The following is a 23,630-nucleotide window of genomic DNA, read 5'->3' on the forward strand; positions in this document are numbered from 1 at the left end:
ATTTTTTCACCCAGCGTGAACGAGAGCATCCCCCACTACCTACAGTATATGAATGGTGAGTATGAATACCTGAGAAGAAGTTCTTCTGGGCGTAGATGAAGTGGTACGTGGCTTTGTACACCTCGATCTCACACTGCCATGACTGGGGCATGTTCCACACCCTGGGGTAGCTGGCGATCACATGGAACTGAAAGCACATGCAAGCACACACATCCACGCCATCAGTATTTCCCTCAATGGCAGGGGTCTTCAACAGGGGGTCCGGGGCCCCTAGGGGGTCCTCAAGAGTTACTACAGGGAAGTGGAGTCAAATCTGTGTGTGATAGGATAACAGTGATGTTAATAGGTTTTTAATGTAATGAGTCCCCGGGACCCACGAAGGGTCTTTCGGATGAGTCCCAGGGATATTTTATGGGTCCCACAAAAATTCTACGCGGCATGTCATTTTTGACAAAGTGCAGCATTTAACTTGAATTGGTTATTATATGGTTATGTTCATGTTACGTAGAAATGTGTCTGAAAGAAATGAACCACAATTCCAAATCTTACAATTTTAATACTTCCTAATAGTCATGTGTTTTGACTTTTATACCGAACCGGTAATATCGGATGTTGACCACTTGGGGGCGCAGATAGAAGCTTTTACCGAGTCTTCATAATGAACAGCCACCTGTTATTTTATATACATCGATAATATATGGATCTTCTCAGTGAGATGATGTCTCCTGTTTGTACTGTTACTGCTTCTATGGAATGGGGGAAATGCTCTCTGGCGTGCTTGTGTTTGCTCTGTTGTACAGAGAACCAGTGGACTGGGTCAAAAACAGTGGATTGGGTTGCTTGTAGATCGGCTACTTTTGTTTTGAACGGTTGATCCTAGAGGGACGTGCCGCCCCTCTATGGATGCGGGAGGGCAAGGCACAGGCGGCCGCGGTAGTCCGCTGCCCCGGCGGACTACCAAAGGGACGGCGCCGCCACGAAAACACTATAATCAATCAAACAGTTAGGCACATACATACATACATACTGTCTCAGATAGCATACATGCTAGGCTAGCTTGCTTCCTCCGTGTTGTAGTTGAGCCAATAAAGGTTATTTTACCATGTTCACCACAACGTTAATCGTCGCTATTGTTGTAAAGACGCAATGAAGATCTGTGTGGCTTCTAACACGTTGTCCAATGTCCACCACCACATCTATAAACAATAGCGCGTGTACTGTATATCCAGTTGTTATTGAATGGAGGGGAAAGGAGGCGGGTCCCTGTCTGAGCAGTGAGCATTGAGCTGCAGTGTAGAGACGTGACGTCACGTTTCTGCGCCAAGCCCTGCCATACACGTCCTGTGGGGGAACCCTTTTTGATGTATCACCTAACACGCTGTGCCACTATGGTCAGAGAGCGGCCCGGTGCTACGCTAAAACTCAGGCACCCATTGAATTCTGTGACCATTCAGTGGCGCACAAAATGGCGTCGTGGATTCAAAACACAGACTGTCGTTAGTTTTATCGTCTGTTTTAAGACTTTCTACGCGTATTTCATTTGTGTTAACGTAGGGTAAAGTAGCATGCCTTCACCCATGAACAATGGTGGCGTCTGTGGACTTTTTAAAATATTCTTTTTTCGCGACGTGGTTAACGTGGACTCCAATGGAGGCAATGCGTCCGTGGGACCCAAGGACACTGACGTGAATGCGTCTCTAGGCAACGTGAATGCGTCAGAGACGCGTGACGCGCACGTAATGACGTCACTGGGATAATTCTTTTAAATTAACAACTTGATCCCTCGCATCCCTATTCTGACTGAGGAGAACTTTATAGCCAAAAATAGCAGATCTATAAGCTCGTAGCTTGTAGATCGGCTATTTTGGGCAAATAGGTTTGGTGTAGAGGTAAAAAAAAGAGTACAATGTGAAAGTATTGATGACTTAAGAGGTTAAATGTCTGGAAAAAAACACATCAACATGAATCCAACATAGACTGATAACAATGCTGTCAAACAAGTCTATGAATCTATTACTGAAGTCGATTAAAATCTGCAACACACATTACAATATGTAGAGGGAGTCCCTGCTTCATCTCTCTCTCAGCTAAGTGGTCCTTGGCCTGAAAACCTTGAAGACCACTGGTCAATGTTATATAAGTCACTGTTTCTCAATCTGTGGGACCGGACCCACTGATTCTACTGACAGGTTGGTGTTTGGAGAGTTTTGGGGTAAATAAAAAAACCAAAACAATCAGAATGATGCTTTTGTTAAGATGCAAAAGTGTGGTTGCCGTGACACGAGGCACACTTGCAAATATCTCTATCTGACAGTCCTTGTACATAGCTCAGGGGTAGAGAAACCGTTATTAGAGCACGAAGGTTTCCCGAAGGGTTCCCAGTTCGAATCCGGGCTCCCCCTGAGTTAAGGTGGTTGCACACTGCTGCGTTTTTCGGGCCGAATATCGGAGTGAATTTCGGAGAACGCAAATAAAAAAATCAACCTCACGTTATGTCAGTCACGTTTGCACACTGCCGTCCGTTTCGCGCACCACTCGGTCCCTTGCTCTCTCTATCTCTCTCTCTCTCCTTGCCCTGAAAAACGCATTTGACTCTGAACCCCTAGTTGCTCCCGGTGAGCAGGTTGGTGCCTTGCATGGTTTCCTCCGCCACCGGTGTGTGAATGTAAAGCACAATCTATGTAAAGCGCCTTGGATAAAAGCGCTATATAAATGCACCATTTACCATTTATTTGAGCGGTGCTAACCATTCTGTCCTTGTCTCTTGTATGCCCATATAGGAGATTCATATAAATTAAACTTAAACTATGTAATGTATCTCTTATCAAAATGCAAGGAATCGATGCACGATGAAGCCGGTCGATTTGACATATGGCCCAAGTGTGTGCCACCAAACCTGGGGGAGGAGAAGCGTGGCAAAATAAAGTTTATCTAGGGAGGGGAATTTCTTTGTATATTTAGGTTATGTGTCATATCTGCCATGTGAAACTTCAAAGACTAAAAGCCAAACAGAAACAATTGCAACTAAATCCTTAATCGCAATTATGTGAGTGACAATTAATGGTCATATGGTGCCAGTCCTACTCACAGCTAGCATCTCAGCCTCCAGTAGGGTTCTGTACTGCATGCTGCTGGTGGTGTCCACATGCAGAAGTTGTCCTTTAATGGTCGTACAATAACCTGTAGGACAGGAAGTAAACATAGCACATCATATTCAGTACACAACCTGCTCAACACACACCAGCAGGCGTTTTTAGATAGAATAAAAGTATAAATAGTATAAATAAATAAAAGTAATTGATAGAATAATTGCTGAATAACAAATGAATAATTAGCAGCTTACCGCTCTGTCCTACAGTCATGGGGATGTTGACCTCCAGGTAGGATCCGGCCCCCACGTTGACATGGATGGCATTGGTTTCCTAGAGAGAGAGAGAGAGAGGCCTTTAACCAAGCCTTTATTAATCTTTGCTCACACTTACAAAAACCTCAGGACTTTCTACAACATTTCTACAAGAAGACTGCAGAGTAGGGGAGAGAGAGAGAGAGAGAGAGGGAGAGAAGGAGAGAGTCAGAACAAGGGGAAGAGTTTAGCAGGATATGGAGATTACATTTCAGGCAATTAGAGGAGAGTGAGAGAGAAAAGAGAGTAGGCCTATATATCTGGTCAATACAATGTCACATGCGTAGGCCTGTCACATTAGTCACATTTATTTGAGATAATCACACTTATTTTGCATAAGAGGTTGAGCGAGAGACCACGGAAGGAGGGACACAAAGAGATTGAGCAGGGGACACTGGGAGAAGGGACAGACAGATTGAGCAGGGGACACTGGGAGAAGGGACAGACAGATTGAGCAGGGGACACTGGGAGAAGGGACAGACAGATTGAGCAGGGGACACTGGGAGAAGGACAGACAGATTGAGCAGGGGACACTGGGAGAAGGAACAGACAGAGATTGAGTGGGGACACTGGGAGAAGTGACAGACAGATTGAGTGGGGACACTGGGAGAAGTGACAGACAGATTGAGTGGGGACACTGGGAGAAGTGACAGACAGAGGTTGAGTGGGGGACACTGGGAGAAGTGACAGACAGAGGTTGAGTGGGGACACTGGGAGAAGTGACAGACAGAGATTGAGTGGGGACACTGGGAGAAGTGACAGACAGAGGTTGAGTGGGGGACACTGGGAGAAGTGACAGACAGAGATTGAGTGGGGACACTGGGAGAAGGGACACACAGAGGTTGAGTGGGGGACACTACACTGGGAGAAGGGACAGACAGAGATTGAGTGGGGACACTGGGAGAAGTGACAGACAGAGGTTGAGTGGGGGACACTGGGAGAAGGGACAGACAGAGGTTGAGTGGGGGACACTGGGAGAAGGGACACACAGAGGTTGAGTGGGGGACACTACACTGGGAGAAGGGACAGACAGAGATTGAGTGGGGACACTGGGAGAAGTGACAGACAGAGGTTGAGTGGGGGACACTGGGAGAAGGGACAGACAGAGGTTGAGTGGGGGACACTGGGAGAAGGAACAGACAGAGGTTGAGGGGGGACACTGGGAGAAGTGACAGACAGAGGTTGAGTGGGGGACACTGGGAGAAGGGACAGACAGAGGTTGAGTGGGGGACACTGGGAGAAGGGACAGACAGAGGTTGAGTGGGGGACACTGGGAGAAGGGACAGACAGAGGTTGAGTGGGGGACACTACACTGGGAGAAGGGACAGACAGAGGTTGAGTGGGGGACACTACACTGGGAGAAGGGACAGACAGAGGTTGAGTGGGGGGACACTACACTGGGAGAAGGACAGACAGAGGTTGAGGGGGGGACACTGGGAGAAGGGACAGACAGAGGTTGAACGGGGGACACTGGGAGAAGGGACAGACAGAGATTGAGTGGGGACACTGGGAGAAGGACAGACAGAGGTTGAGGGGGGGACACTACACTGGGAGAAGGGACAGACAGAGGTTGAACGGGGGACACTGGGAGAAGGACAGACAGAGGTTGAGGGGGGGACACTACACTGGGAGAAGGGACAGACAGAGATTGAGCAGGGGACACTACACTGGGAGAAGGGACAGACAGAGGTTGAGTGGAGGACAACAAAAGAAGGGACAGCTACCCTGTTCTTGGTGAAGAGCAGGTCGATGGTGGCGTCGGCGATGATGTTCATCCTCAGCTCAAAGGCCAGGATCTGCCGGAGTTTCCCCGGCTCAGGAACGTCCGACAACTTCATGGCCTGGAAGTCTGCCGGCAGGAAGAACTTCCACAGACAGTCCCTGAGAAACGAAAACGTAGACCGAGTTGACAGTGTTGGCTTTTCCGCGGCCATAATCATGATGACGTGTTTCCTCGTGCGGTAGTTCTCAAACTACTCTCGATGTCAGGCTGTTGTTAAATATGTCAGTCCTGTGTTTGTGTATTTAGGTTAAGTGTCATATCTACCATGTGCAACTTCAAAGCCTACAGGCCAAACAGAAATGTAATTGTCAACGAGAAAAACGAAATTAAATAATAATCGCCATCGCCCTACGTTTACTAACGTTAGTATCGTCATATTCCGCCGATTTATTCAATGTAATCCAATGCAGATGGCCAACTTTGAAGCTCATTTTCTCTGAATCTATGCTTTTCTGGAAGAGGACAGCCTTTATTCGCGGCAAAATAGACGAAAAATGTGCTTCTAACAATAACATTAGCCTAGAGGTAATGAGAGCCAAGGCCTTCCGGCGCATAGTGATGACACGCACGAAAGTCATCGTGCACGTCACGGCTGCGCAGGGCTTGCGCAGCTACAGCGCTGGTCAATGGGCTATATTCCGGCCATTGAGCAGGGGTTGGGCTCCATCTAGTGGTGGCACTGGACGAGTTAATGGTCATGTGAAATGTCATAATGGTGACGGCCCTGCGGGTGCGTACTGTACCTCTGCCGGTCGGCCCAGGGTCCGTAGTTGAAGTCTGTTCCTTTCCCACAGACGATGTCCAGACCCCAGCAGGGGGGAAGGTCCTGAAGCTTGTCCCCCTCACTGGAGGGCTCCGCCTCCCCACCGTCCTGCTCCTCGGGCACCAAGCCTGTCCACACACACACACACACACACACACACACACACACACACACACACACACACACACACACACACACACACACACACACACACACACACACACACACACACACACACACACACACACACACACACACACACACACACACACACACACAGTTTACAATTTAGGCATTTTGCAGACGCTTTTAATCCAAAGTGACTTATAATAAGCAGGTAATACATCAATATACAGACTCCCATGTATTTTAAAATGATGATGATAAAGTATGCTGATGATTGTGAGCTTGTAGATCGGCCACAGCCCCGTTATCTCGTCCAGAGACGTGTTACATGTTCACCTGGTAACCATGGTAAACAGGTGCTGCTGCGGCCGCTGGTGAGCAAAAACACTACATATCCCATGATGCTTCTCCATAGGCTTCTATTCATTGCTGATGCAAAGAAACGGCTTTATATCGGATTCTACTTCCAAAAACGCAGAGAACCGTTTTTTTCCACGGCGACACTGGGCCGTGAGGATCGGCCGTGATTAGGATTTTTCATTTACGTGTGAAAATAAACTTACTCTGCCGCCATTACAGAAATGTCATAATGGTGACAGGCCTAGGCCTGCAGTAAGAGTGTGTGTGTACCTGGTTCGTCCTGGTAGTAATAGATGTCCACGTCGTTGGACTGCATGACCACAAAGCCCTCCCCCATCAGTCTGGGAGGCCTACGGGACACAAGCAACATTCACACACCTTATTTTACATTGGTTCTTAACCCCAGGTTGATTTGAAGATGTATGGCCCAGTAAACCCTGTTGGGGTGTGTCTTATTGTTGATTTTGTTGATTAAAACAATGACGAAATTCTTTTGTCGACTACGTTTTTTCACTGATAAAGAATTTATAAAAACTAAACTAAAGATAAGCTAAATATATTGACAATGTTATCAACAAATAAAAACCACACTAAAATGTTAGGGAGGGACTGGTGGTGAAGAGATCCATAGAACTAAAAGATGTTTTATGTGTGGTTGTGCTCGCTCAGAAAATAGCCAATCTACAAGCTATTATAGATTGTCTATTTTCAGCATGCAACCATGAGTAAAATCACCCTCAAGAAAGACCAGAGAATTTTTTTTTTCTCAACAAAATCAAATGTAGATTTAGTCAACAACAATCTTACGATATTTAGTCGACTAAAACCAGACGAAAACTAAAACATTTCAGATGACTAAAATATGATTGTACTAAATGACTACGACTAAAACTAAACCAAAATGCGCTGTCAAAAACAACACTGGTCCAGTGCCGTGTCCCTGGTCTTACTCGTCGTTCTGCATGCCCACGTAGCGCGGGCTGGGGACCAGCATGACGCGCACGTTCTCCAGCGTGCCTTTGAGGATGTGCATGAACTGGTCCAGGTGGCTGGAGGGAGGCTTGGTGGCGTAGGTCAGCGACGCCTCCTCGAAGTTCACACACATGGTCTGGGGCAGGTGGTGGTTCCCGAACGCAAAGCGACCCTGAGGACACACACACACAAGTGTTCATTTTGTAGACTAAAACTATGACGAAAATGTGCTTCGTCGACTACCATTCTATCGCTGACGGAAGCTAAATAAAAACCGAGCTACAGATGTGCCTTGTAATGTAAAATAGGTTTATAATTCTCAGTTCACTTTTAGGATACAGAGTTCACTGCATTGTGGATACCGGATAAACTTTGAGAGAGTAGGGCTGTATCTGACAAAAGAACGTCATGATATTAATATAATATGGAGATATGGTCCAGGCTTACACAGAGGCCTGGCCCAGACACAGATAATCAACTAGTGATATACCAGGCCCTTCCACCAGGGGGAGCTCACTCACCGTGCTGATGTTGACTTTGATGACAGGGATGAGGGAACGCCAGGATGATGAAGGGTCCGGAGTCTCTGCTTTGATGTTCACACTGTGAAGGGAACAACCATTTAGTTCAGGGGTCTTCAACAGGGGGTCCTCAGAGTTACTACAGGGGGTCCTCCAAATCATTGTGTGATAGAAACTTTTTTGTTCTCCTTTTTTTATATTAACCACTTGAACCCTAGTCTCTTTAGCCAAAAATAGCCGATCTACAAGTAGCAAGAAGGTCGCAGACGTGTCCATGAGCAAGACACTTAAATGGGTACTTCACTTTAAGACACTTCTGGCGTCATATTTTAACCTCTAGTCAGGCTTTTGAGTGCACACCAGACAGTTGTTTAGGTTGCTTGATTCAATAATTCGATGTTTGAATTTATCAGATATGTCCCTCTTCTTTAAACACATTCTAACTTCAAACTCTATTTTAACCATGTTAGGTTCATTGAAAACACACATCCTTGGTTCTGGTGACTGATATCAGAATCAGAATGTATTGTCATTGTACCGAGCGAGGTACAAGGGAATGTTTGTCGACTAGATCTTTTCACTAACGAAAACGAAATCCAAACTAAGCTGTGATGACTAAAACTAACTATATTTTGACAATTTCGTCAACAAATGTAAAAATGTTAGGGAGGGACTAGTGGAGAATCGATCCAGTAGAACTAAAAGACGCGTACATTTTATGTTTGGTTGCACTCGGGTGTTGCACTCTATAGCATACTATAGTATAGCTGATCTACAATAGCGGACCGGCTATTTTCAGCATGCAACCAAGTGTAAAATCATGCATTATGACGTCATCAAGGTCTACCAAAATACCTGATCTACAAGTAGATCTGCTATTTCTGCTATTTTTCAACATTGACGATTATGCAATATGACTGTGATTATCTGAAATAATTGTGATCAGATGATGATGTAAAAATTGTGACAGGCAGACCTGTCCAGGGTCTTGTCTCTGTCTTCGCGCCCCCTCTCCTCGTCCTTCTTGGGGGACAATATGGTGGGCTCCAGGCCGAAGATCTCCTGCATGTGGGCGTACAGCGCTGTGCGGTTGTACACGTGGAACTCAAAGCCGTTGATGGTCACGTACAGCCTGGTCTCTGCCTTGGGGTCTGGAACAGGGACGGGCAGAGACATGTTAGACATTTCTAAAAGGGCCTTTTGGTGGACAAATTGAAAATAGCAGACCTCCAAGCTCACAGCGCGTTGCAGCGCGACGCGTTGTGAGCTTAGAGGTCGGCTATTTTCGGCACTTGATACCACACTAAACTAAGCATAATGAAGTGAATACTGGGGATGTGGCGTAACGGCATGGATTTCTACACAGTGAGGGCAATTCTTTCAACATAAGATGCTGCATTCAAGTTCAGGAGAGTTTTTTCTTTTTTTTTTAAGTATGTGATGTTTTGTTTTCCTTTGGCTTAAAACAAAACAAAGAAAAATTGTTAAACGTCTCTATATTCTGATCCCTGCTATAGTTTGTCCCAGTCTCTCCAGTACTTCAGTACCCTGTTACTAAACAAACACTGATTTTAACCAAAAAATAGTTTGACTTTGTATATAGTTATGTGGAGATGTGTTTACCTATAAATATGCCTTTCCTGGTTTACTTTCTTTTAGCAGGTTAGAATACCCTTTTTTTATACCCTTTTTCTCCCCAATTCTGTTATTATGCCAATCGATAATTCAGGTGAAACCAATGACAACTTGAGTACATTTCTTCCTCAGCATTTATATTCCAAAAAGAGCATTGAATCCATTCTCTTTCTACTCACCGTGTTGCTTCTGTTTGGGGTTGTACATTTTCCACCAGCGGAAGATGAGGAAGCCATCTTGTATCCTAGGAGATAAGAGCAAGCTTTATTGGTACCCAGCCAGTCAGTCAGTCAGTCATTTCTTTACTCAAGTAAAAGTATAGATACTGCAATGTAGAAATACTCTGTTAGTGCGAAAGTGTTGACAGTGTCAGCATACTTAGGGAGTGTACGTTTATTAGCCACTAGGGGGGGCTGGTTGACAGATTGTAACTTTAAAAAAAAATTCCTTGCCCCCCCCCCAACCTTCAGATTTTTTTTGGTGATCCCCCCTGCGTGACTTGAAGAAAATGCATGCCCCCCCCCCTCCCCAATAAACTATATATATATATATATATATATATATATATATATATATATACGCACGCACGCACGCACACACACACACACACACACACACACACACACACACACACACACACACACACACACACACACACACAAAATATAGCACCCTATTTGACAATTGATTGATTGATTGAGGGTACAGAACAGTACAGTTCATTGATACAAGATTAGCCTCGGAAACCCAGGCATTTTATTTTGGCAATAGGATAGGTCAACTAAAAGGACCACAAGAAAGCTTTTGGGATTAAATGTGGGTCTCTTTGTACTCAACTAATACAGAAAGGGTCCATTTGGTTCCACAACACTCAAAACAAAAGAAAGATTGAGCAACTGTGAACAGATATAACATCTAAAATCATAGTTTAAAACCAAGCTGTTTCTCCTATACCTCCTTCCCTGCCGAAAGCTTTGTTATTGCCTTGAACTAACAATATTTGACAGATATGACTGCTTATACATTTCAGTCTCAGGCCACATTCTCATACATAATTCGGTAGTCAGTGCGAATTATGGGAGGGAAGAAGTTGCAACATTCTTGCATATAGGATACGTTTGCTCCACTTTGTCAACCGCAACAAGCCTTGCTTAGTCCACGTCTGTCCACGGGACATGTATGTATCCAAGCTGACTAATAATGCATCCTCCATCTCCCTGTGAATATTAATTCTTCAAGTTCAACCACAATGTAACCAGGCGGTGACCAAGCAGGGTAGCCTAGGCCTATTTACCTGCGGTCGGAAACGGGCGATCAAAAATAAAACGAGCGGCGGCCAGCAGACTCGCAAAATCTTGCAATAAACCAAACAGCAAGATAACGTCTCTCTCTCTCTCTCTCTCTCTCTCTCTCTCTCTCTCTCTCTCTCTCTCTCTGTGTGTGTGTGTCTCTGCGCTCCGCGCATGAAGCGTCTCCATTTGGACATGATTTGGAACAGAGCGAGAGAGAGATGGAGAGAGAAAGCGAGAGAGCAAAAAAATCCTGCCTACAGGATTACGTTTTGTTCTTCTGGTTTAAGTTCATCATGGCTCGGTCAATTATGAAGCGATTAAAACAAATAAAACGTCACCTCTTCCTTGGAAAGCCCCACTTCCATGGACTGTATTGTGTCCCTATTACATCTAAAGATGTATAACGTTGGCTGATCTACCAGTGCGCCATGCAGTGCGCTCCCAAAATGGACATTTCCCGACATTGATTTGCTATATAAAACCATATTTGATAGATATAACTATCATCTACAATTACTTATTGTAGAGAACGTTATAGGCTATATAGGGTATTTTAGCCTAGTGCGCAATGCCACCCTGGCAATGCCGATACGAAATTAAATATGGCATTCATATTATTCAAGTTATTATAGTCTACAGCCTACCAAAAGCTGTATGGTTTAAAGTAGGCCTAATTAATATACGTATAGGATATACTGCAGCACTCGTGTGTAAAGCCCTGTGTTGGTTCTTCTGTTTGCTTCACAATCACTTTTGTAGAATGCAACACAAACTCGAAGCACTGCACTGTCAGCGCCGACTGCCGCCGAGTCGCCGACTGCGCCCAATGAATGCGTTACAGAAGCGGAATATACCAAGTTAATCAGGGGGAACTTGATAAATATAGGGGAGTAAACACGTATGAAAAATAACAAAAGAAAACATTTTTTTAATACAAAATTCAACAAATTAAAGTTGCATGGACCCCCCTCCAGCCAAAATAAAAAAGTCATGGTCCCCCCTGACAATCAAATTATTATTTGAGAACCCCCCCTCGCTATGGACTATACCCACCTTAAGTATTAGACGAACACTCCCTTAAAAGTACCAAAAGTAAAAGTACAAAATGTTTGGAAAAAAGCAGATCTACAACTATCTGAGATCTACAGATCTACACTATTGGAAATTTGAAATACTCAAGTAAAATGCAAATACCGCAAAAGTACAGCACTTAAGTAAATGTACTAAGTTACTTTACACCACTGTTGGTACCTGATTGGGAAACTGTATAGATAGAGGGTATGCACATGCATAAAGTGAATTGCAAAACGAGTGGCAAAGTGAGTTGCAAAGTGAGTTTAATGTCATTTAATGTTGTTTAATGCAATCAGATAGGACTGTTCTGTTTGGATGTATGGGATGTCAAGGCCAGGAAGTAGTTTTTTACCTCTCAGTAGGCGTTCCTGAAAAACTTCCGGGTATGATGATGATGTCACACGCATACCCTCTATTGTTCATGAAACCAAGACTTATACTGCTACATCAGACTGCATCGTATCTATCTATCTATCTATCTATCTATCGTTACCCCCGTAACAACCAGTGTTATTGGCTCTTTGATCCTTTAACGCAATCTTAGATTAGATTTTTTTTGTTTTGTTTTTCTCCCCCACAAACGTGGCTTTTTTTCCACGTCCAAATTAGCCTGCTGTCCCACATGGTCTGGCTCAAAGCACAAATGTGCCCAGACGTGTGACGTAACCTGTAGGCTTATGGACTACTAAGGTCATTGGTTCTCAACCTGTGGGTCGGGACCCCCATCGATTATTGACTCCATGGAGCCTTGGAATGGATTCATGGATTTTCTTTTTTTTTTTTTGTATTCCGAAGACAATCATTTGAGGAGAAAATAGAAATGATCATTACGGGGTAATACATCAATTATATTGATGTATTACCTGCTTATTGTAAGTCGGTTTGAATTAAAAGCGTCTGCTAAATGCCTAAATTGTAAATTGTAAATTGTGAGCATGTAGGTCTGCTATTATTTCACAATAGAATCATGTTAGACAAAATGTAATGACTCAACTCTTAGTAGTCGGGGATCCACATGCCCAAAAGCTCAAGGAATAGGGTACCTGTGATGTTCTGCCGCACTTTTTATTTCTGTTTCATCTATTAGTTTGGTCATTAAGGTCCACAGAATCAGAGGCCTGCTCTGCCGGAAACGTCGCGAAAAAAAGTTATGGCCATTTGTATATTCACTGTCCCATCGACTCCACTAGAAATATTCAAAAAAGAAAAAAATCTTCTTTAAGTAGCATGTGAGAGGTCAAACTATGGGTTCAACATCATTCTGAATCCATTGCAAGCATTTGTTTTGCATGAAAAACATTCCTTGGGCAAAATATTGGCCCGTAAAAGCTGTGAAAAGTGATGAGTCATCACTTTTTTTCCACTTTTCACAGTTTTTGCGGGCCAATATTTTGCCCAAGGAATGTTTTTCATGCAAAACAAATGCTTGCAATGGATTCAGAATGATGAAGAACCCCTAGTTTGAGCCGCAAAAAGTGCGGCAGAACATCACAGGTCCTCTCCCATTTTGATGACTGGATCCCCGGCTATAGTGCTTGTCAGGGTGGGGGTATGATTATTTCCGGGGTCGCGGCTTGAGAACCACATCCCTAGGGTTAAAGCCTCTACAGACTAAGAGATTTCGCCTACAATACGATATTATAATTTTTTCATCGGATCGTATGAGCACACACACTACACCATCCTCAGTCTTGACAATTATTGGGTCGTGTGTCCCGCTGTGCGAGAGACGCGGGACAGGCCCACACACACAACAAGACCTCTCCTCCGACTCCCCTGTGGTGAAATCTGGTGCGAGACGTGATGAGACAAAAAAAATTAAAATAAATCACGCCTCCCTCAAAGCGCAGTGCTGAAGAGCAGCAGCTGTCAGCGACAAGCTTGATTTGCCTTTCACCGCATAAACAATAGCGCGGTGCGCCCGCTGTGTTGGCCTTGAATCTCCCAAACCGTAAATAAAACAAAGCCATAAAAGATATGTTTCTGGATAAACAAACGTGTCTATAACCACTCAAACTGCATGGCGCACTGTGCGCAAAGAGGCTGATCATTGATTTATTCCTGCATGCAAAACCGAACTGTTTTAAAGTGACTTTCAAAACTCAACAATCTGCTATAATACAAAGCGCCTCGGCGCTGCTGCTGGGCTGCGCTGCGAAGCGATACGAAATTAAACCAGTGACATTAAAAGTAAGATCATGATACAAACTTTAAATGGTAGTAGGTTCTAATCATATGATGTTTATGAAAATAATAGTAATAACTAGTGACGGGAGTGAGTGGGGACGGAGGAGGAGAGAGAGGGAGAGTCGAGAGAGGAAAGGAAAAAGGAGAGATTTGCTCGGAGATATATCATCACTACCCGTTTCCACACCGGATCACTGTTGGATCTCTACCCCGCTGTGCGGTGATTTTCAAGCAAGTTTGATATTTTCTCCTGTCGGGTGGGTTGTAAAAAAGGTCGTAAAAAAGCTAATTAACATATCGGCAGGCGCTTCCACACGAAGCAAAAAAAAAAACTGTGCAACGTGAGCGAATTTGGGCTGTTCCTCGTCACAGTCATAAATTCCTCAAATGCCACAACATTGCGTACAAATTCTGTTTGTCTGGGGGGGCCCTTAGGGTGCCATGGTGCCCCCCCCCCCCACACACACAAACACACACACACACACACACACTTTGAGAAAGCCTGCTGTAGATGAATGAAGCTTACCGGATAGACATGTCTTCATTGATGAAGTAGACGTCTCTGAACATGACTTTACCAGACAGCACGGAGAAGGAGAAGGAACCTGGAGCCAACATCACACACAATGTCATGTCAATCATCACTAACTATCACAATGCTTTAACCACACATTAAGACATGAAAAATATTATTATTATTAGTGGTTCTCAACAGAAAAAGGTTGAGAACCACTGGTCTCGTGAGCCCCAAGAAGGGATGGGACGATAAGCGATATTATCCTTTATCGTGATGAAAAAACTACTCACGATAATCGTATCGTGGAGATTTAATGTATCGTGACATTGTCCTCCGTCACGCACTGGGATCAATTGACCTTTTATTTGACGAGCAGCATATCCGGTACCATTTAAACCCTCTATTGGTAAAACGTACTTATAATATACCAACTTGATACAGTCTTTTTCTCACTCTCTATCAAATGTCTTTGCCAAAAAAATAGCCGATCTACAAGCTCACAACGCGTTGCGTTGCAAAGTGTTGTGAGCTTGTAGATCTGCTATTTTCTGGCAAATGTTCCGCCCCAGGATAATGAATTTTGATTATCGCGCTAATATTGTAAATCGCGATTTCTTTTATCACAATAATCGTGATATGACATTTTCATATCGTCCCATCCCTAGAGACAGGCAGAGAAACGGAGGTTTCCAGGACCAAACTCACCGATGTGAATGTAGCCATCCTTGTAGAGTCTGTTGATGATGAGCGTGAGGATGAGGCCAATGTTACGAGAGTTGTAATAAGTTAAATAAATAATCCATCCACAGGACAGAATGGTGGCTGCGGGGAGAGAAAGCACAGGACAGTGGAACGGAGTCAGGACAGGAGAGGAGAGGTCTCAGAGGCACTTGCCCGTCGGGTAAGTAAGTACAGGTCGTATTGCTGAAAGGTCATGTCCACTTTCCCGAAAAGTAAATTGTGTTAGGTAAAATTTGAACACTCTGGCGCAGTGTAAACAAGACATACCGCAGTATATTTTAAATACAACATAATCTTGTGTTGTGTTTAGCTTACTAAAGTTGCTTCTCCACTCAAATGCACTTGCCTGTGAAAGCAAACTCCACTTTACTTGCCAATTAATTGTCACTCAAATAATTGCGATTAACAATGTTTTTGTCATTGACAATTACATTTCTGTTTGGCTTTTTAGTCTTTGACGTTGCACATAACCTGTATGACAACTTCATACTTCAAAAAGAAAGTTGATAGTAGAAATAGCCAATATAGCTTTTTTCACTATTTTTGAAAATGTTTAAACTATATGAAAATGTTTCAACATGAAAAACGATTATGACAAAACAATTACGATTACGTCAAATAATTGCGATTAGACGATGATGTAATAATTGCGACAGGGCTGTGTCCACACTCACCCACGAGCAGCCAGACGAAGTTGGAGTTGTGCTTGGTGAGGAAGTCATCCAGGTCCACGTAGGTGGGGAAGCTGCTCTCGTTGGTTTTGGCAGACTCCATGGCTGCTGCTGCTGGCCTTCAGTGAGGGCTCTGGAAGATCACAGCAACACACTCACTGTGACTGACTGACTGATTGACTGAATACTGCATTTATTATAGGGATCAGGGACGTCCAGAGAATGTGAAGAGAGGAAGGGGCTGACATTTCTAAAAGGGCCTTTTGGTGAAAATATCGAAAATAGCAGACCTCCAAGCTCACAACGTGTCACAACATTATCGTTTATCGTGATAAAAAACACTCACGATAATCGTATCGTGGAGATATCATTTATCGTGACATCGTCCTCCGTCATGCACTGGGGTCAATTCACCTTTTATTTGCCGAGCTGCATATCCGGTACCATTTAAACATTTAAAGCTCACAACGCGTCGCGTTGTGAGCTTGTAGATCGGCTATTTTTGGGAAAATGTTCAGCCCCAGGATAATGGATTTTGATTATCGCGATAATATCGTAAATCACGATTTCTTTGGTTACAATAATCGTGATATGACATTTTCATATCGTCCCATCCCTAAACGGAACCATGCCGTCCTACCAGTCTTTTGAGCATGTGCACGTGCAAGACTACTGTCACACTATAGAGGGTATGCGTGTGACATCACTGTTGCTGGAAGTTATGTGGGAACACGCCTACTGAGTGGCACTAATTTCTGCCATTGACAGTCCATACATCCAAACAGAAAAGTCCTATCTGATTGAATTAAACAAAGTTAACACACCAACATTGCGGCTGTACTGAAAGCTTGAATTATCCTCTTTCTGTCTGCAAAGTTTTTGTTTCATAAAAATCCACCATAGGCAAGTTATGAGCTACTTTCTGTCAAGACATTCTGTGCAGGTTTTTATTTTTCCAGGTGTCAGAGTTTGGAAGCACTCGTTTTCTACAACACAACATCCTGCTGCCTCCTGCATTATATGCAATTTAGAAACAGGTGGTATGCAGGGCTAGCCTCGTACCCGCCCCTCTTCCAGAAACCATTTCATTCCTCCTGGAGAACGGAAGTTGGTCGTTTACTAGGCTAATGCAGGGCCGTTGAGTGATTTTCAACTAGCACTTCCAAACTCCAATGCTCCATGCTGCTCAATGTGTTGCCACTCAGTCTAGATTAGGGGGGCGGGTCCCAGTGGACATGCATACCCTCTATAGCTATTATGATAGCACACGTAGAAGCCTAGAATGCAGATTAGTTGTTGGTAGGCTACTTAAGTGAAACAATAGGCCTACAGCAGTTCCCAGCCTGGGTAATGGAGAACTGAACACAGACAGGTACAGTAGATACAATGACGGAATACTGCTGAATAATACTTTTCCTAATAAAGTTGTTGTTTTTATCTGCCATACACACACGCATGCACACACAAACAATTAGTATTGTAAAGCGTCTTTGAGTACTAAGAAAAGCGCTATATAAATCACAGCTATTATTATTATTATTATTATTGCTGAAAAGTTTCAGAATAGTTTTTTTCATTAAAGTTAAAATGAGTTTCAGAAGCCATTGACACAGTCAGACACAAATGAATAATGCTAAACTAATTAAGACTACAATTGCATATGAAACAATTGTTTGTTTTTCCACCATATCTGTTGACATTCATTCTATGATCCTTTTTTTTCTAAACTTCTATAAATCAAGGCATTCCGGCCTCCTGCTGGTCTAGCGGTCCAGGCCCATGCTACCACATAGGCCCCAGTTAGAGGATCAGCACTATAACTCTGTCCACATTCAATGTAAGGGCCAAAACTGTGCGAAAGAATTTAGTGATTTGAAAAATAATGACATTGCACAAGCAATCTTAAGACTTCAGGTGGTCCTTTCCATTGAGAACTGGTATCAGGATTGCTTTTCAAAGCAGCAGGTTTTGTCAAGTCCATACACTGAATTTAGATTTCCCAAAATGTATCTCTGACCTTCTGGCTACAAGAGACTAGAGACTAGGAGATTAGGTCCTATAGTCACTAGGAGCAAACAATCAAATCGGGTGAAACTAAAAACCCTTATAGTGTTTAGGTGCATGGTTGCATTGCAGAATGCAGATGGGCTGCACAAAGAGTGATACATTACAGGCCTCCGAAAAATGCATCCTCCTAACTATGAGCAAAGTAAGGCTCTGGTTTTCCAAGCTCTGTGTAAAATCTCCAGTTCTCATCATCATCATCAGTGAATCAAAATGTACTGACAAATTAAATACCAAGACCACACTAATCAGTCTCATGTCAATTAGTTTGAGCCATGGGACCAGTGTGGAACACTGTCTGCAACCACACAGATGCATGAATGTAGGTGTGATCCTTGAGTCTGAATATACTGTATTGTGCAGATTCAAAGCTACAAAGACATTCCAGGACTTCATTCAATTCATACAATTTTGGAAGAGTATGTTAGCCCATTATTATGCGTTATTACTTTGACCATTATTTTATGCTTTAACTATAAAAGAAAAAAAAATAGCAGATACACAGTACAAGCTTGCTGCAAGCTGGTAGATCTGCTATTTGTATTAAGTTGTGAAGATGTGTGCATATCTATATACTTTTCAAATCAAACTTTTGTAACTCAAATCTCTGCTTCTGGGGGGTCCATGGAACAACATATTTTGAGATGAGGGTCTGCAGCCAAATACATACAAAATTCATTTTGGGGGTCCTTGAAGTGAAAAAGTTTTGAGAACCACTGATTTAGAAGAAGGATTTAGAAGATCAGGTCGATATATTCAAAGACTTGCACCCATGTTCACGATTTAAAAAAAATAGCAGATCTACAAGCTCACAGCGCGGCTGCTATTGTTTAATAGATAAAGCATAAAATCATGGTCGTTCTCAAGGTGAGGTCCAGGGACCCTCTGGGACCCTCTGAGGGGGTTCCAAATGGACCCTTGTGGGTCTTCTTAGACTAGAGTGTCCAAAATGGAACCAAAGCGACTTACGGGTCCATTTGAAATTCTGTTAAATAAATGTATATGTAATTTGAGAAATGTTAAATGTTTTTGTTATTAAAAAAGACAATATGAAAAACACATCCGTAACATATCCTTTACGAGTTATTTTTTTGAACGGAAAAACAGGAAATGTACTCCCGACCCATAAATGTGTGTCCACAAATGGGTCCCGACCCTGTGTTTGGGAAACGGCACACGACTCTGCTAACTGCTGACTAGATGTCATTGCATGTCTGTGCTTGTACAGCAATGCAGGCCTTCTTTTGTTTTTCGTTCAATGGTGTGGCTGATGAATTTCAAAACCCTTCCGGATCCACTGTCACCATTTTATCAGTCAAATAGGGAAGTATAAAAATATAACAGCGTCTCCATCGAATGACGGCCCGCTAGGTTACCTGCTGCCAAAGTGGTTGGCTACCACCAGCCAGTGAAATGCACCAGGGATTTGTGTAATGGCTGGTAGTAACACTTAAAAAGTGTGTCTTGCGTGCATGTGAACATATAACCCCTCTGACTAAGAGGAGTTAGCCGCCCATACATACAGGACTCTGTTGTTTGTGCGCTATGAATGCGTACACACTTACAAATCCTCGTCTAATCCACCTTAAACCGTATTGGGTGGAAAAGCACAAATATGTACACATATACAGTACACCATGGGTCTTCAACAGGGGGTCTGGGACCCCTAGGGGGCCCTCGGAGTTACTACAGGGGGTCCTCCAAGTCTTTGAGTGATAGGAAGTTTTTTTTTTCTCCTTTTTTATATTAACCACTTGAACCCATATTCTGAGAACTTTAGCCAAAAAGAGCAGATCTACAAGCTCACAACGCCTCGCGCTGTGAGGCGTTGTGAGCTTGTAGATCGTCTATTTTCGGCAAAGAGTTTAGTGGTTAAATATCTGAAAACACAAATTGACATGAATCCAAAATACACTGATGATTGTGCTGTCAAACGATTAAACTACAGTAAAAAGACATATTACCTGGGCACTTCAAAAATGACTACCCAGATAAAAAACGTCAGTCGAAACGTCAGTCACCCTGTCGCTCTACAATAAATGAACGTGCAGACCAGTTGAGTGCTCCATCATTTTTTATCTGGGTAGTAATTTTTGAAGTGCCCAGGTAATTGCCCTTGTTGAGCACCAACGAGTCCTTCTACCATAACTACTGGCTGAAGCGCGCAGACATCTCCTACGATTAACCCTCTAAGGCCCGAATATAGAAATACTTGAAATAAAAAATTGAAAAAAATCAGATGGTGTTGTAGGAGTCCTATTAAGAGGAAAATGTAATGTTTTTTTCAAAAAAATGTTTTTGTAAGGTTTTATAGCCATAAATTAAAAATCATAAATCATGCTCTAATTTACATATGGGGGATATTTTTCACAATAATAACATATGTACATGTTCTAGACATTCTAATGATCACCAAAAAAAATAGTACAGGCATTTTACTTATGTTTTTGTGAGGAATAGCTTCCATGAAAAAGTGAGATGTTGTTCGTCAAAACTCTGGAATGTCAGCGGGTGTGGCGGGTGTGAATGACAGCCCCTGTGGGGGGTATTTATATGCAAATATTGTGGCCAATGGCATTGTAATACTAAACAATAGAATCCAATGGTGATGTTTAGGTGGTAGGGGGAGCTAAAATAAAATGATTTAAACCTTTTTTTGAATAAAATACAAACGTTGTAATATTACAACCGTGGGCCTTAGAGGGTTAAACTACAGTATATGGAATCTATGAAACGGTTGTGGGGGTCCCTGCTACATCTCTCTCAACAAAGGAGTCCTTGGCCTGAAAACGTTGAAGACCCCTGCAGTACACTGTAAGAGTGCCAGGTTTAGGCTAAGAAATGCAACATACTGTATGTTTGTTTTGTTGTGTTGTGTTGCATCTCTCTCTCTCTCTAACATCTCAATTAATTTGACAGCTCAGTTGACTTCTGGCTATGAGTAATGAGTCTGGAAAAGAATTCTATTTAAGCTGTGTGACAAGACAGACTGATTGAGATTCAGACTTGTCAAACAACATCTGTACCAGAAAGACCGGTATCTAGTGATACCAGACTCACAAGTCAGTCTTGTCTGATGGAGAGATTAGAGTGATGCTGAACAGTAATACTGTATTTTATCGTGTAACCCATATACATTACAGTATGTCAAATGAGGAGCTGTCCAGCTAAAGATTCTTACATTTTTTGCCAGATTTGTGACAAGAGCATCAATCGCTGCTGATCAGGTGATCAACCACTTAACCACTGATCACACACAAAGTGCTTTCGGTTTTAATTAAGTGTCACACAATAACTGTCAGTCACTGTGAGCTGCATTGGTTCGTGGTCAGGCCAGTTTCACAGCAAGAAACCGCCACGCACGCACGCACGCACGCACGCACGCACGCACGCACGCACGCACGCACGCACGCACGCACGCACGCACGCACGCACGCACGCACGCACGCACGCACGCACGCACGCACGCACGCACGCACGCACGCACGCACGCACGCACGCACGCACGCACGCACGCACGCACGCACGCACGCACGCACGCACGCACGCACGCACGCACGCACGCACGCACGCACGCACGCACGCACGCACGCACGCACGCACGCACGCACGCACGCACGCACGCACGCACGCACGCACGCACGCACGCACGCACGCACGCACGCACGCACGCACGCACGCACGCACGCACGCACGCACGCACGCACGCACGCACGCACGCACGCACGCACGCACGCACGCACGCACGCACGCACGCACGCACGCACGCACGCACGCACGCACGCACGCACGCACGCACGCACGCACGCACGCACGCACGCACGCACGCACGCACGCACGCACGCACGCACGCACGCACGCACGCACGCACGCACGCACGCACGCACGCACGCACGCACGCACGCACGCACGCACGCACGCACGCACGCACGCACGCACGCACACACACACACACACACACACACACACACACACACACACACACACACACACACACACACACACACACACACACACACACACACACACACACACACACACACACACACACACACACACACGTGTGTTGAAACTCAGGGGTCTAGGTCTTGGCAGTAGTATCTGCAACTGGCTGTTTGACTTTTTGACAGGCAGGCCACAATCTGTACGAATAGGGAACAAGCATTCATCTAAGATATTGACCAGGACTGGAGCGCCCCAGGGCTGCTGCCTCAGTCCCTTGTTGTATAGTCTGTTCACCTATGATTGTGTTGCCAGGTGTGGCAATAATTCTATTCTCAAATTTGCAGATGACACCACGGTTATAGGACTAATATCCAACGATGATGAGAGGGCCTATAGGAGGGAAATTGAAGAGCTAACCCTATGGTGCCAGAATAACAATCTCTCTCTAAATGTTAGTAAAACAAAAGAGATCATCGTTGACTTTAGGAAGTCTAAAGTCAATCACAGTCCCTTAACCATAAATGGTTCACCTGTAGACATAGTGGACAGTTTCAAATTCCTGGGTGTTCACATAACAAACTCACTCACATGGTCTCAAAACAGCGAAGGTATCCTTATGAAAGCGCAGCAGCGATTGTACTTTCTGAGGCGCCTCAGGAGATTTGGCCTGAGCACCAAGGCTCTTGTTAATTTCTATCGCTGTACCATAGAAAGTGTTTTGACAGGATGCATCACAGTGTGGTTTGGTAACGTGACTGTTCAAGACAGTACACAGTTACAGAGAATTGTGAAGAAAGCTGCCAAAATCATTGGCACAGAATTACCACAGCTACACACAATCTATAACACACGCTGTAAGAAAAAGACAGAGAACATCTTAAAGGACAGCTGTCACCCCGCCCATTCCCTGTTCTATCTCCTCCCATCCAAAAAACGTTACCAGAGCATCAAATCTCACACCACCCGTTTCAGTAATAGTTTTTATGCTCAAGCAATCAGGATGCTTAACGAAGAGATGGAAGCGAGACGTAGGTAGTCATGTGCAAGATACGCAGTTTTTAAACTGTACACTGTTACACTGTATGGTTGTTTTGTTGTTTTTGGGTTGTCCTGGGTGACCTGTTGTTGTCTTGTTTTTTTGTGTGTAATAAGGCTGAGAGTGCTCTTGGCACAAGCATTTCAATGTATGTCTATACCTGTATGGATGTGCATTTGACTAATAAAACTGAACCTGAACCTGAACCTGATATAATGATCTATGTCACTGGCCTGACAGTTCTCCTCCTACTTTGCTTTAGACTCTCTGAGATTTTCATTTGTTTTTACCATTTTCTGTAGCTACATTATGTAAATGACTGTTTAGTTAGATTAGTTAGTAATCATCATCAGCCATCGTCATGAAACGGGACCGCCCACTTTTCTGTGACTCTTGTCTCGAGAGATTGGTTAGTAATTGGCTGTCTGTGCTCCATGTCAATAATTCAACTTGTTAACAACACTAGTAATACTGTGTGATACATGTTAACGTGCCACCAGCCATTCAAAATGAATGGAGTGCAACAACGAGACGCTGTCT

At 43.9% G+C, this 23,630-nt stretch overlaps 1 protein-coding gene across 1 annotated transcript in view; it reads right to left on the reverse strand.

Moving 5' to 3' along the window:
- The window catches only part of kiaa1109 (KIAA1109), a 175,224-nt gene that overhangs the window by 149,454 nt on the left and 2,140 nt on the right, over positions 1-23,630 (reverse strand). The window contains exons 2-14 of the mRNA XM_080750799.1: positions 16,049-16,178; positions 15,339-15,455; positions 14,643-14,721; positions 9,743-9,807; positions 8,905-9,079; positions 7,929-8,010; positions 7,386-7,579; positions 6,706-6,785; positions 5,930-6,077; positions 5,128-5,284; positions 3,344-3,422; positions 3,089-3,180; positions 70-187 (exon numbers count right to left, since the gene is read on the reverse strand). Coding sequence (XP_080606925.1) covers positions 70-187; positions 3,089-3,180; positions 3,344-3,422; positions 5,128-5,284; positions 5,930-6,077; positions 6,706-6,785; positions 7,386-7,579; positions 7,929-8,010; positions 8,905-9,079; positions 9,743-9,807; positions 14,643-14,721; positions 15,339-15,455; positions 16,049-16,148 — 1,486 coding nt within the window. The 5' untranslated portion in view covers positions 16,149-16,178. The remainder of the gene's footprint in view (positions 1-69; positions 188-3,088; positions 3,181-3,343; positions 3,423-5,127; positions 5,285-5,929; positions 6,078-6,705; positions 6,786-7,385; positions 7,580-7,928; positions 8,011-8,904; positions 9,080-9,742; positions 9,808-14,642; positions 14,722-15,338; positions 15,456-16,048; positions 16,179-23,630) is intronic.

This window comes from Nannobrachium achirus (genome assembly GCF_963921795.1).
Source record: "Nannobrachium achirus genome assembly, chromosome: 20".
Taxonomy (NCBI): Eukaryota; Metazoa; Chordata; class Actinopteri; order Myctophiformes; family Myctophidae; genus Nannobrachium; species Nannobrachium achirus.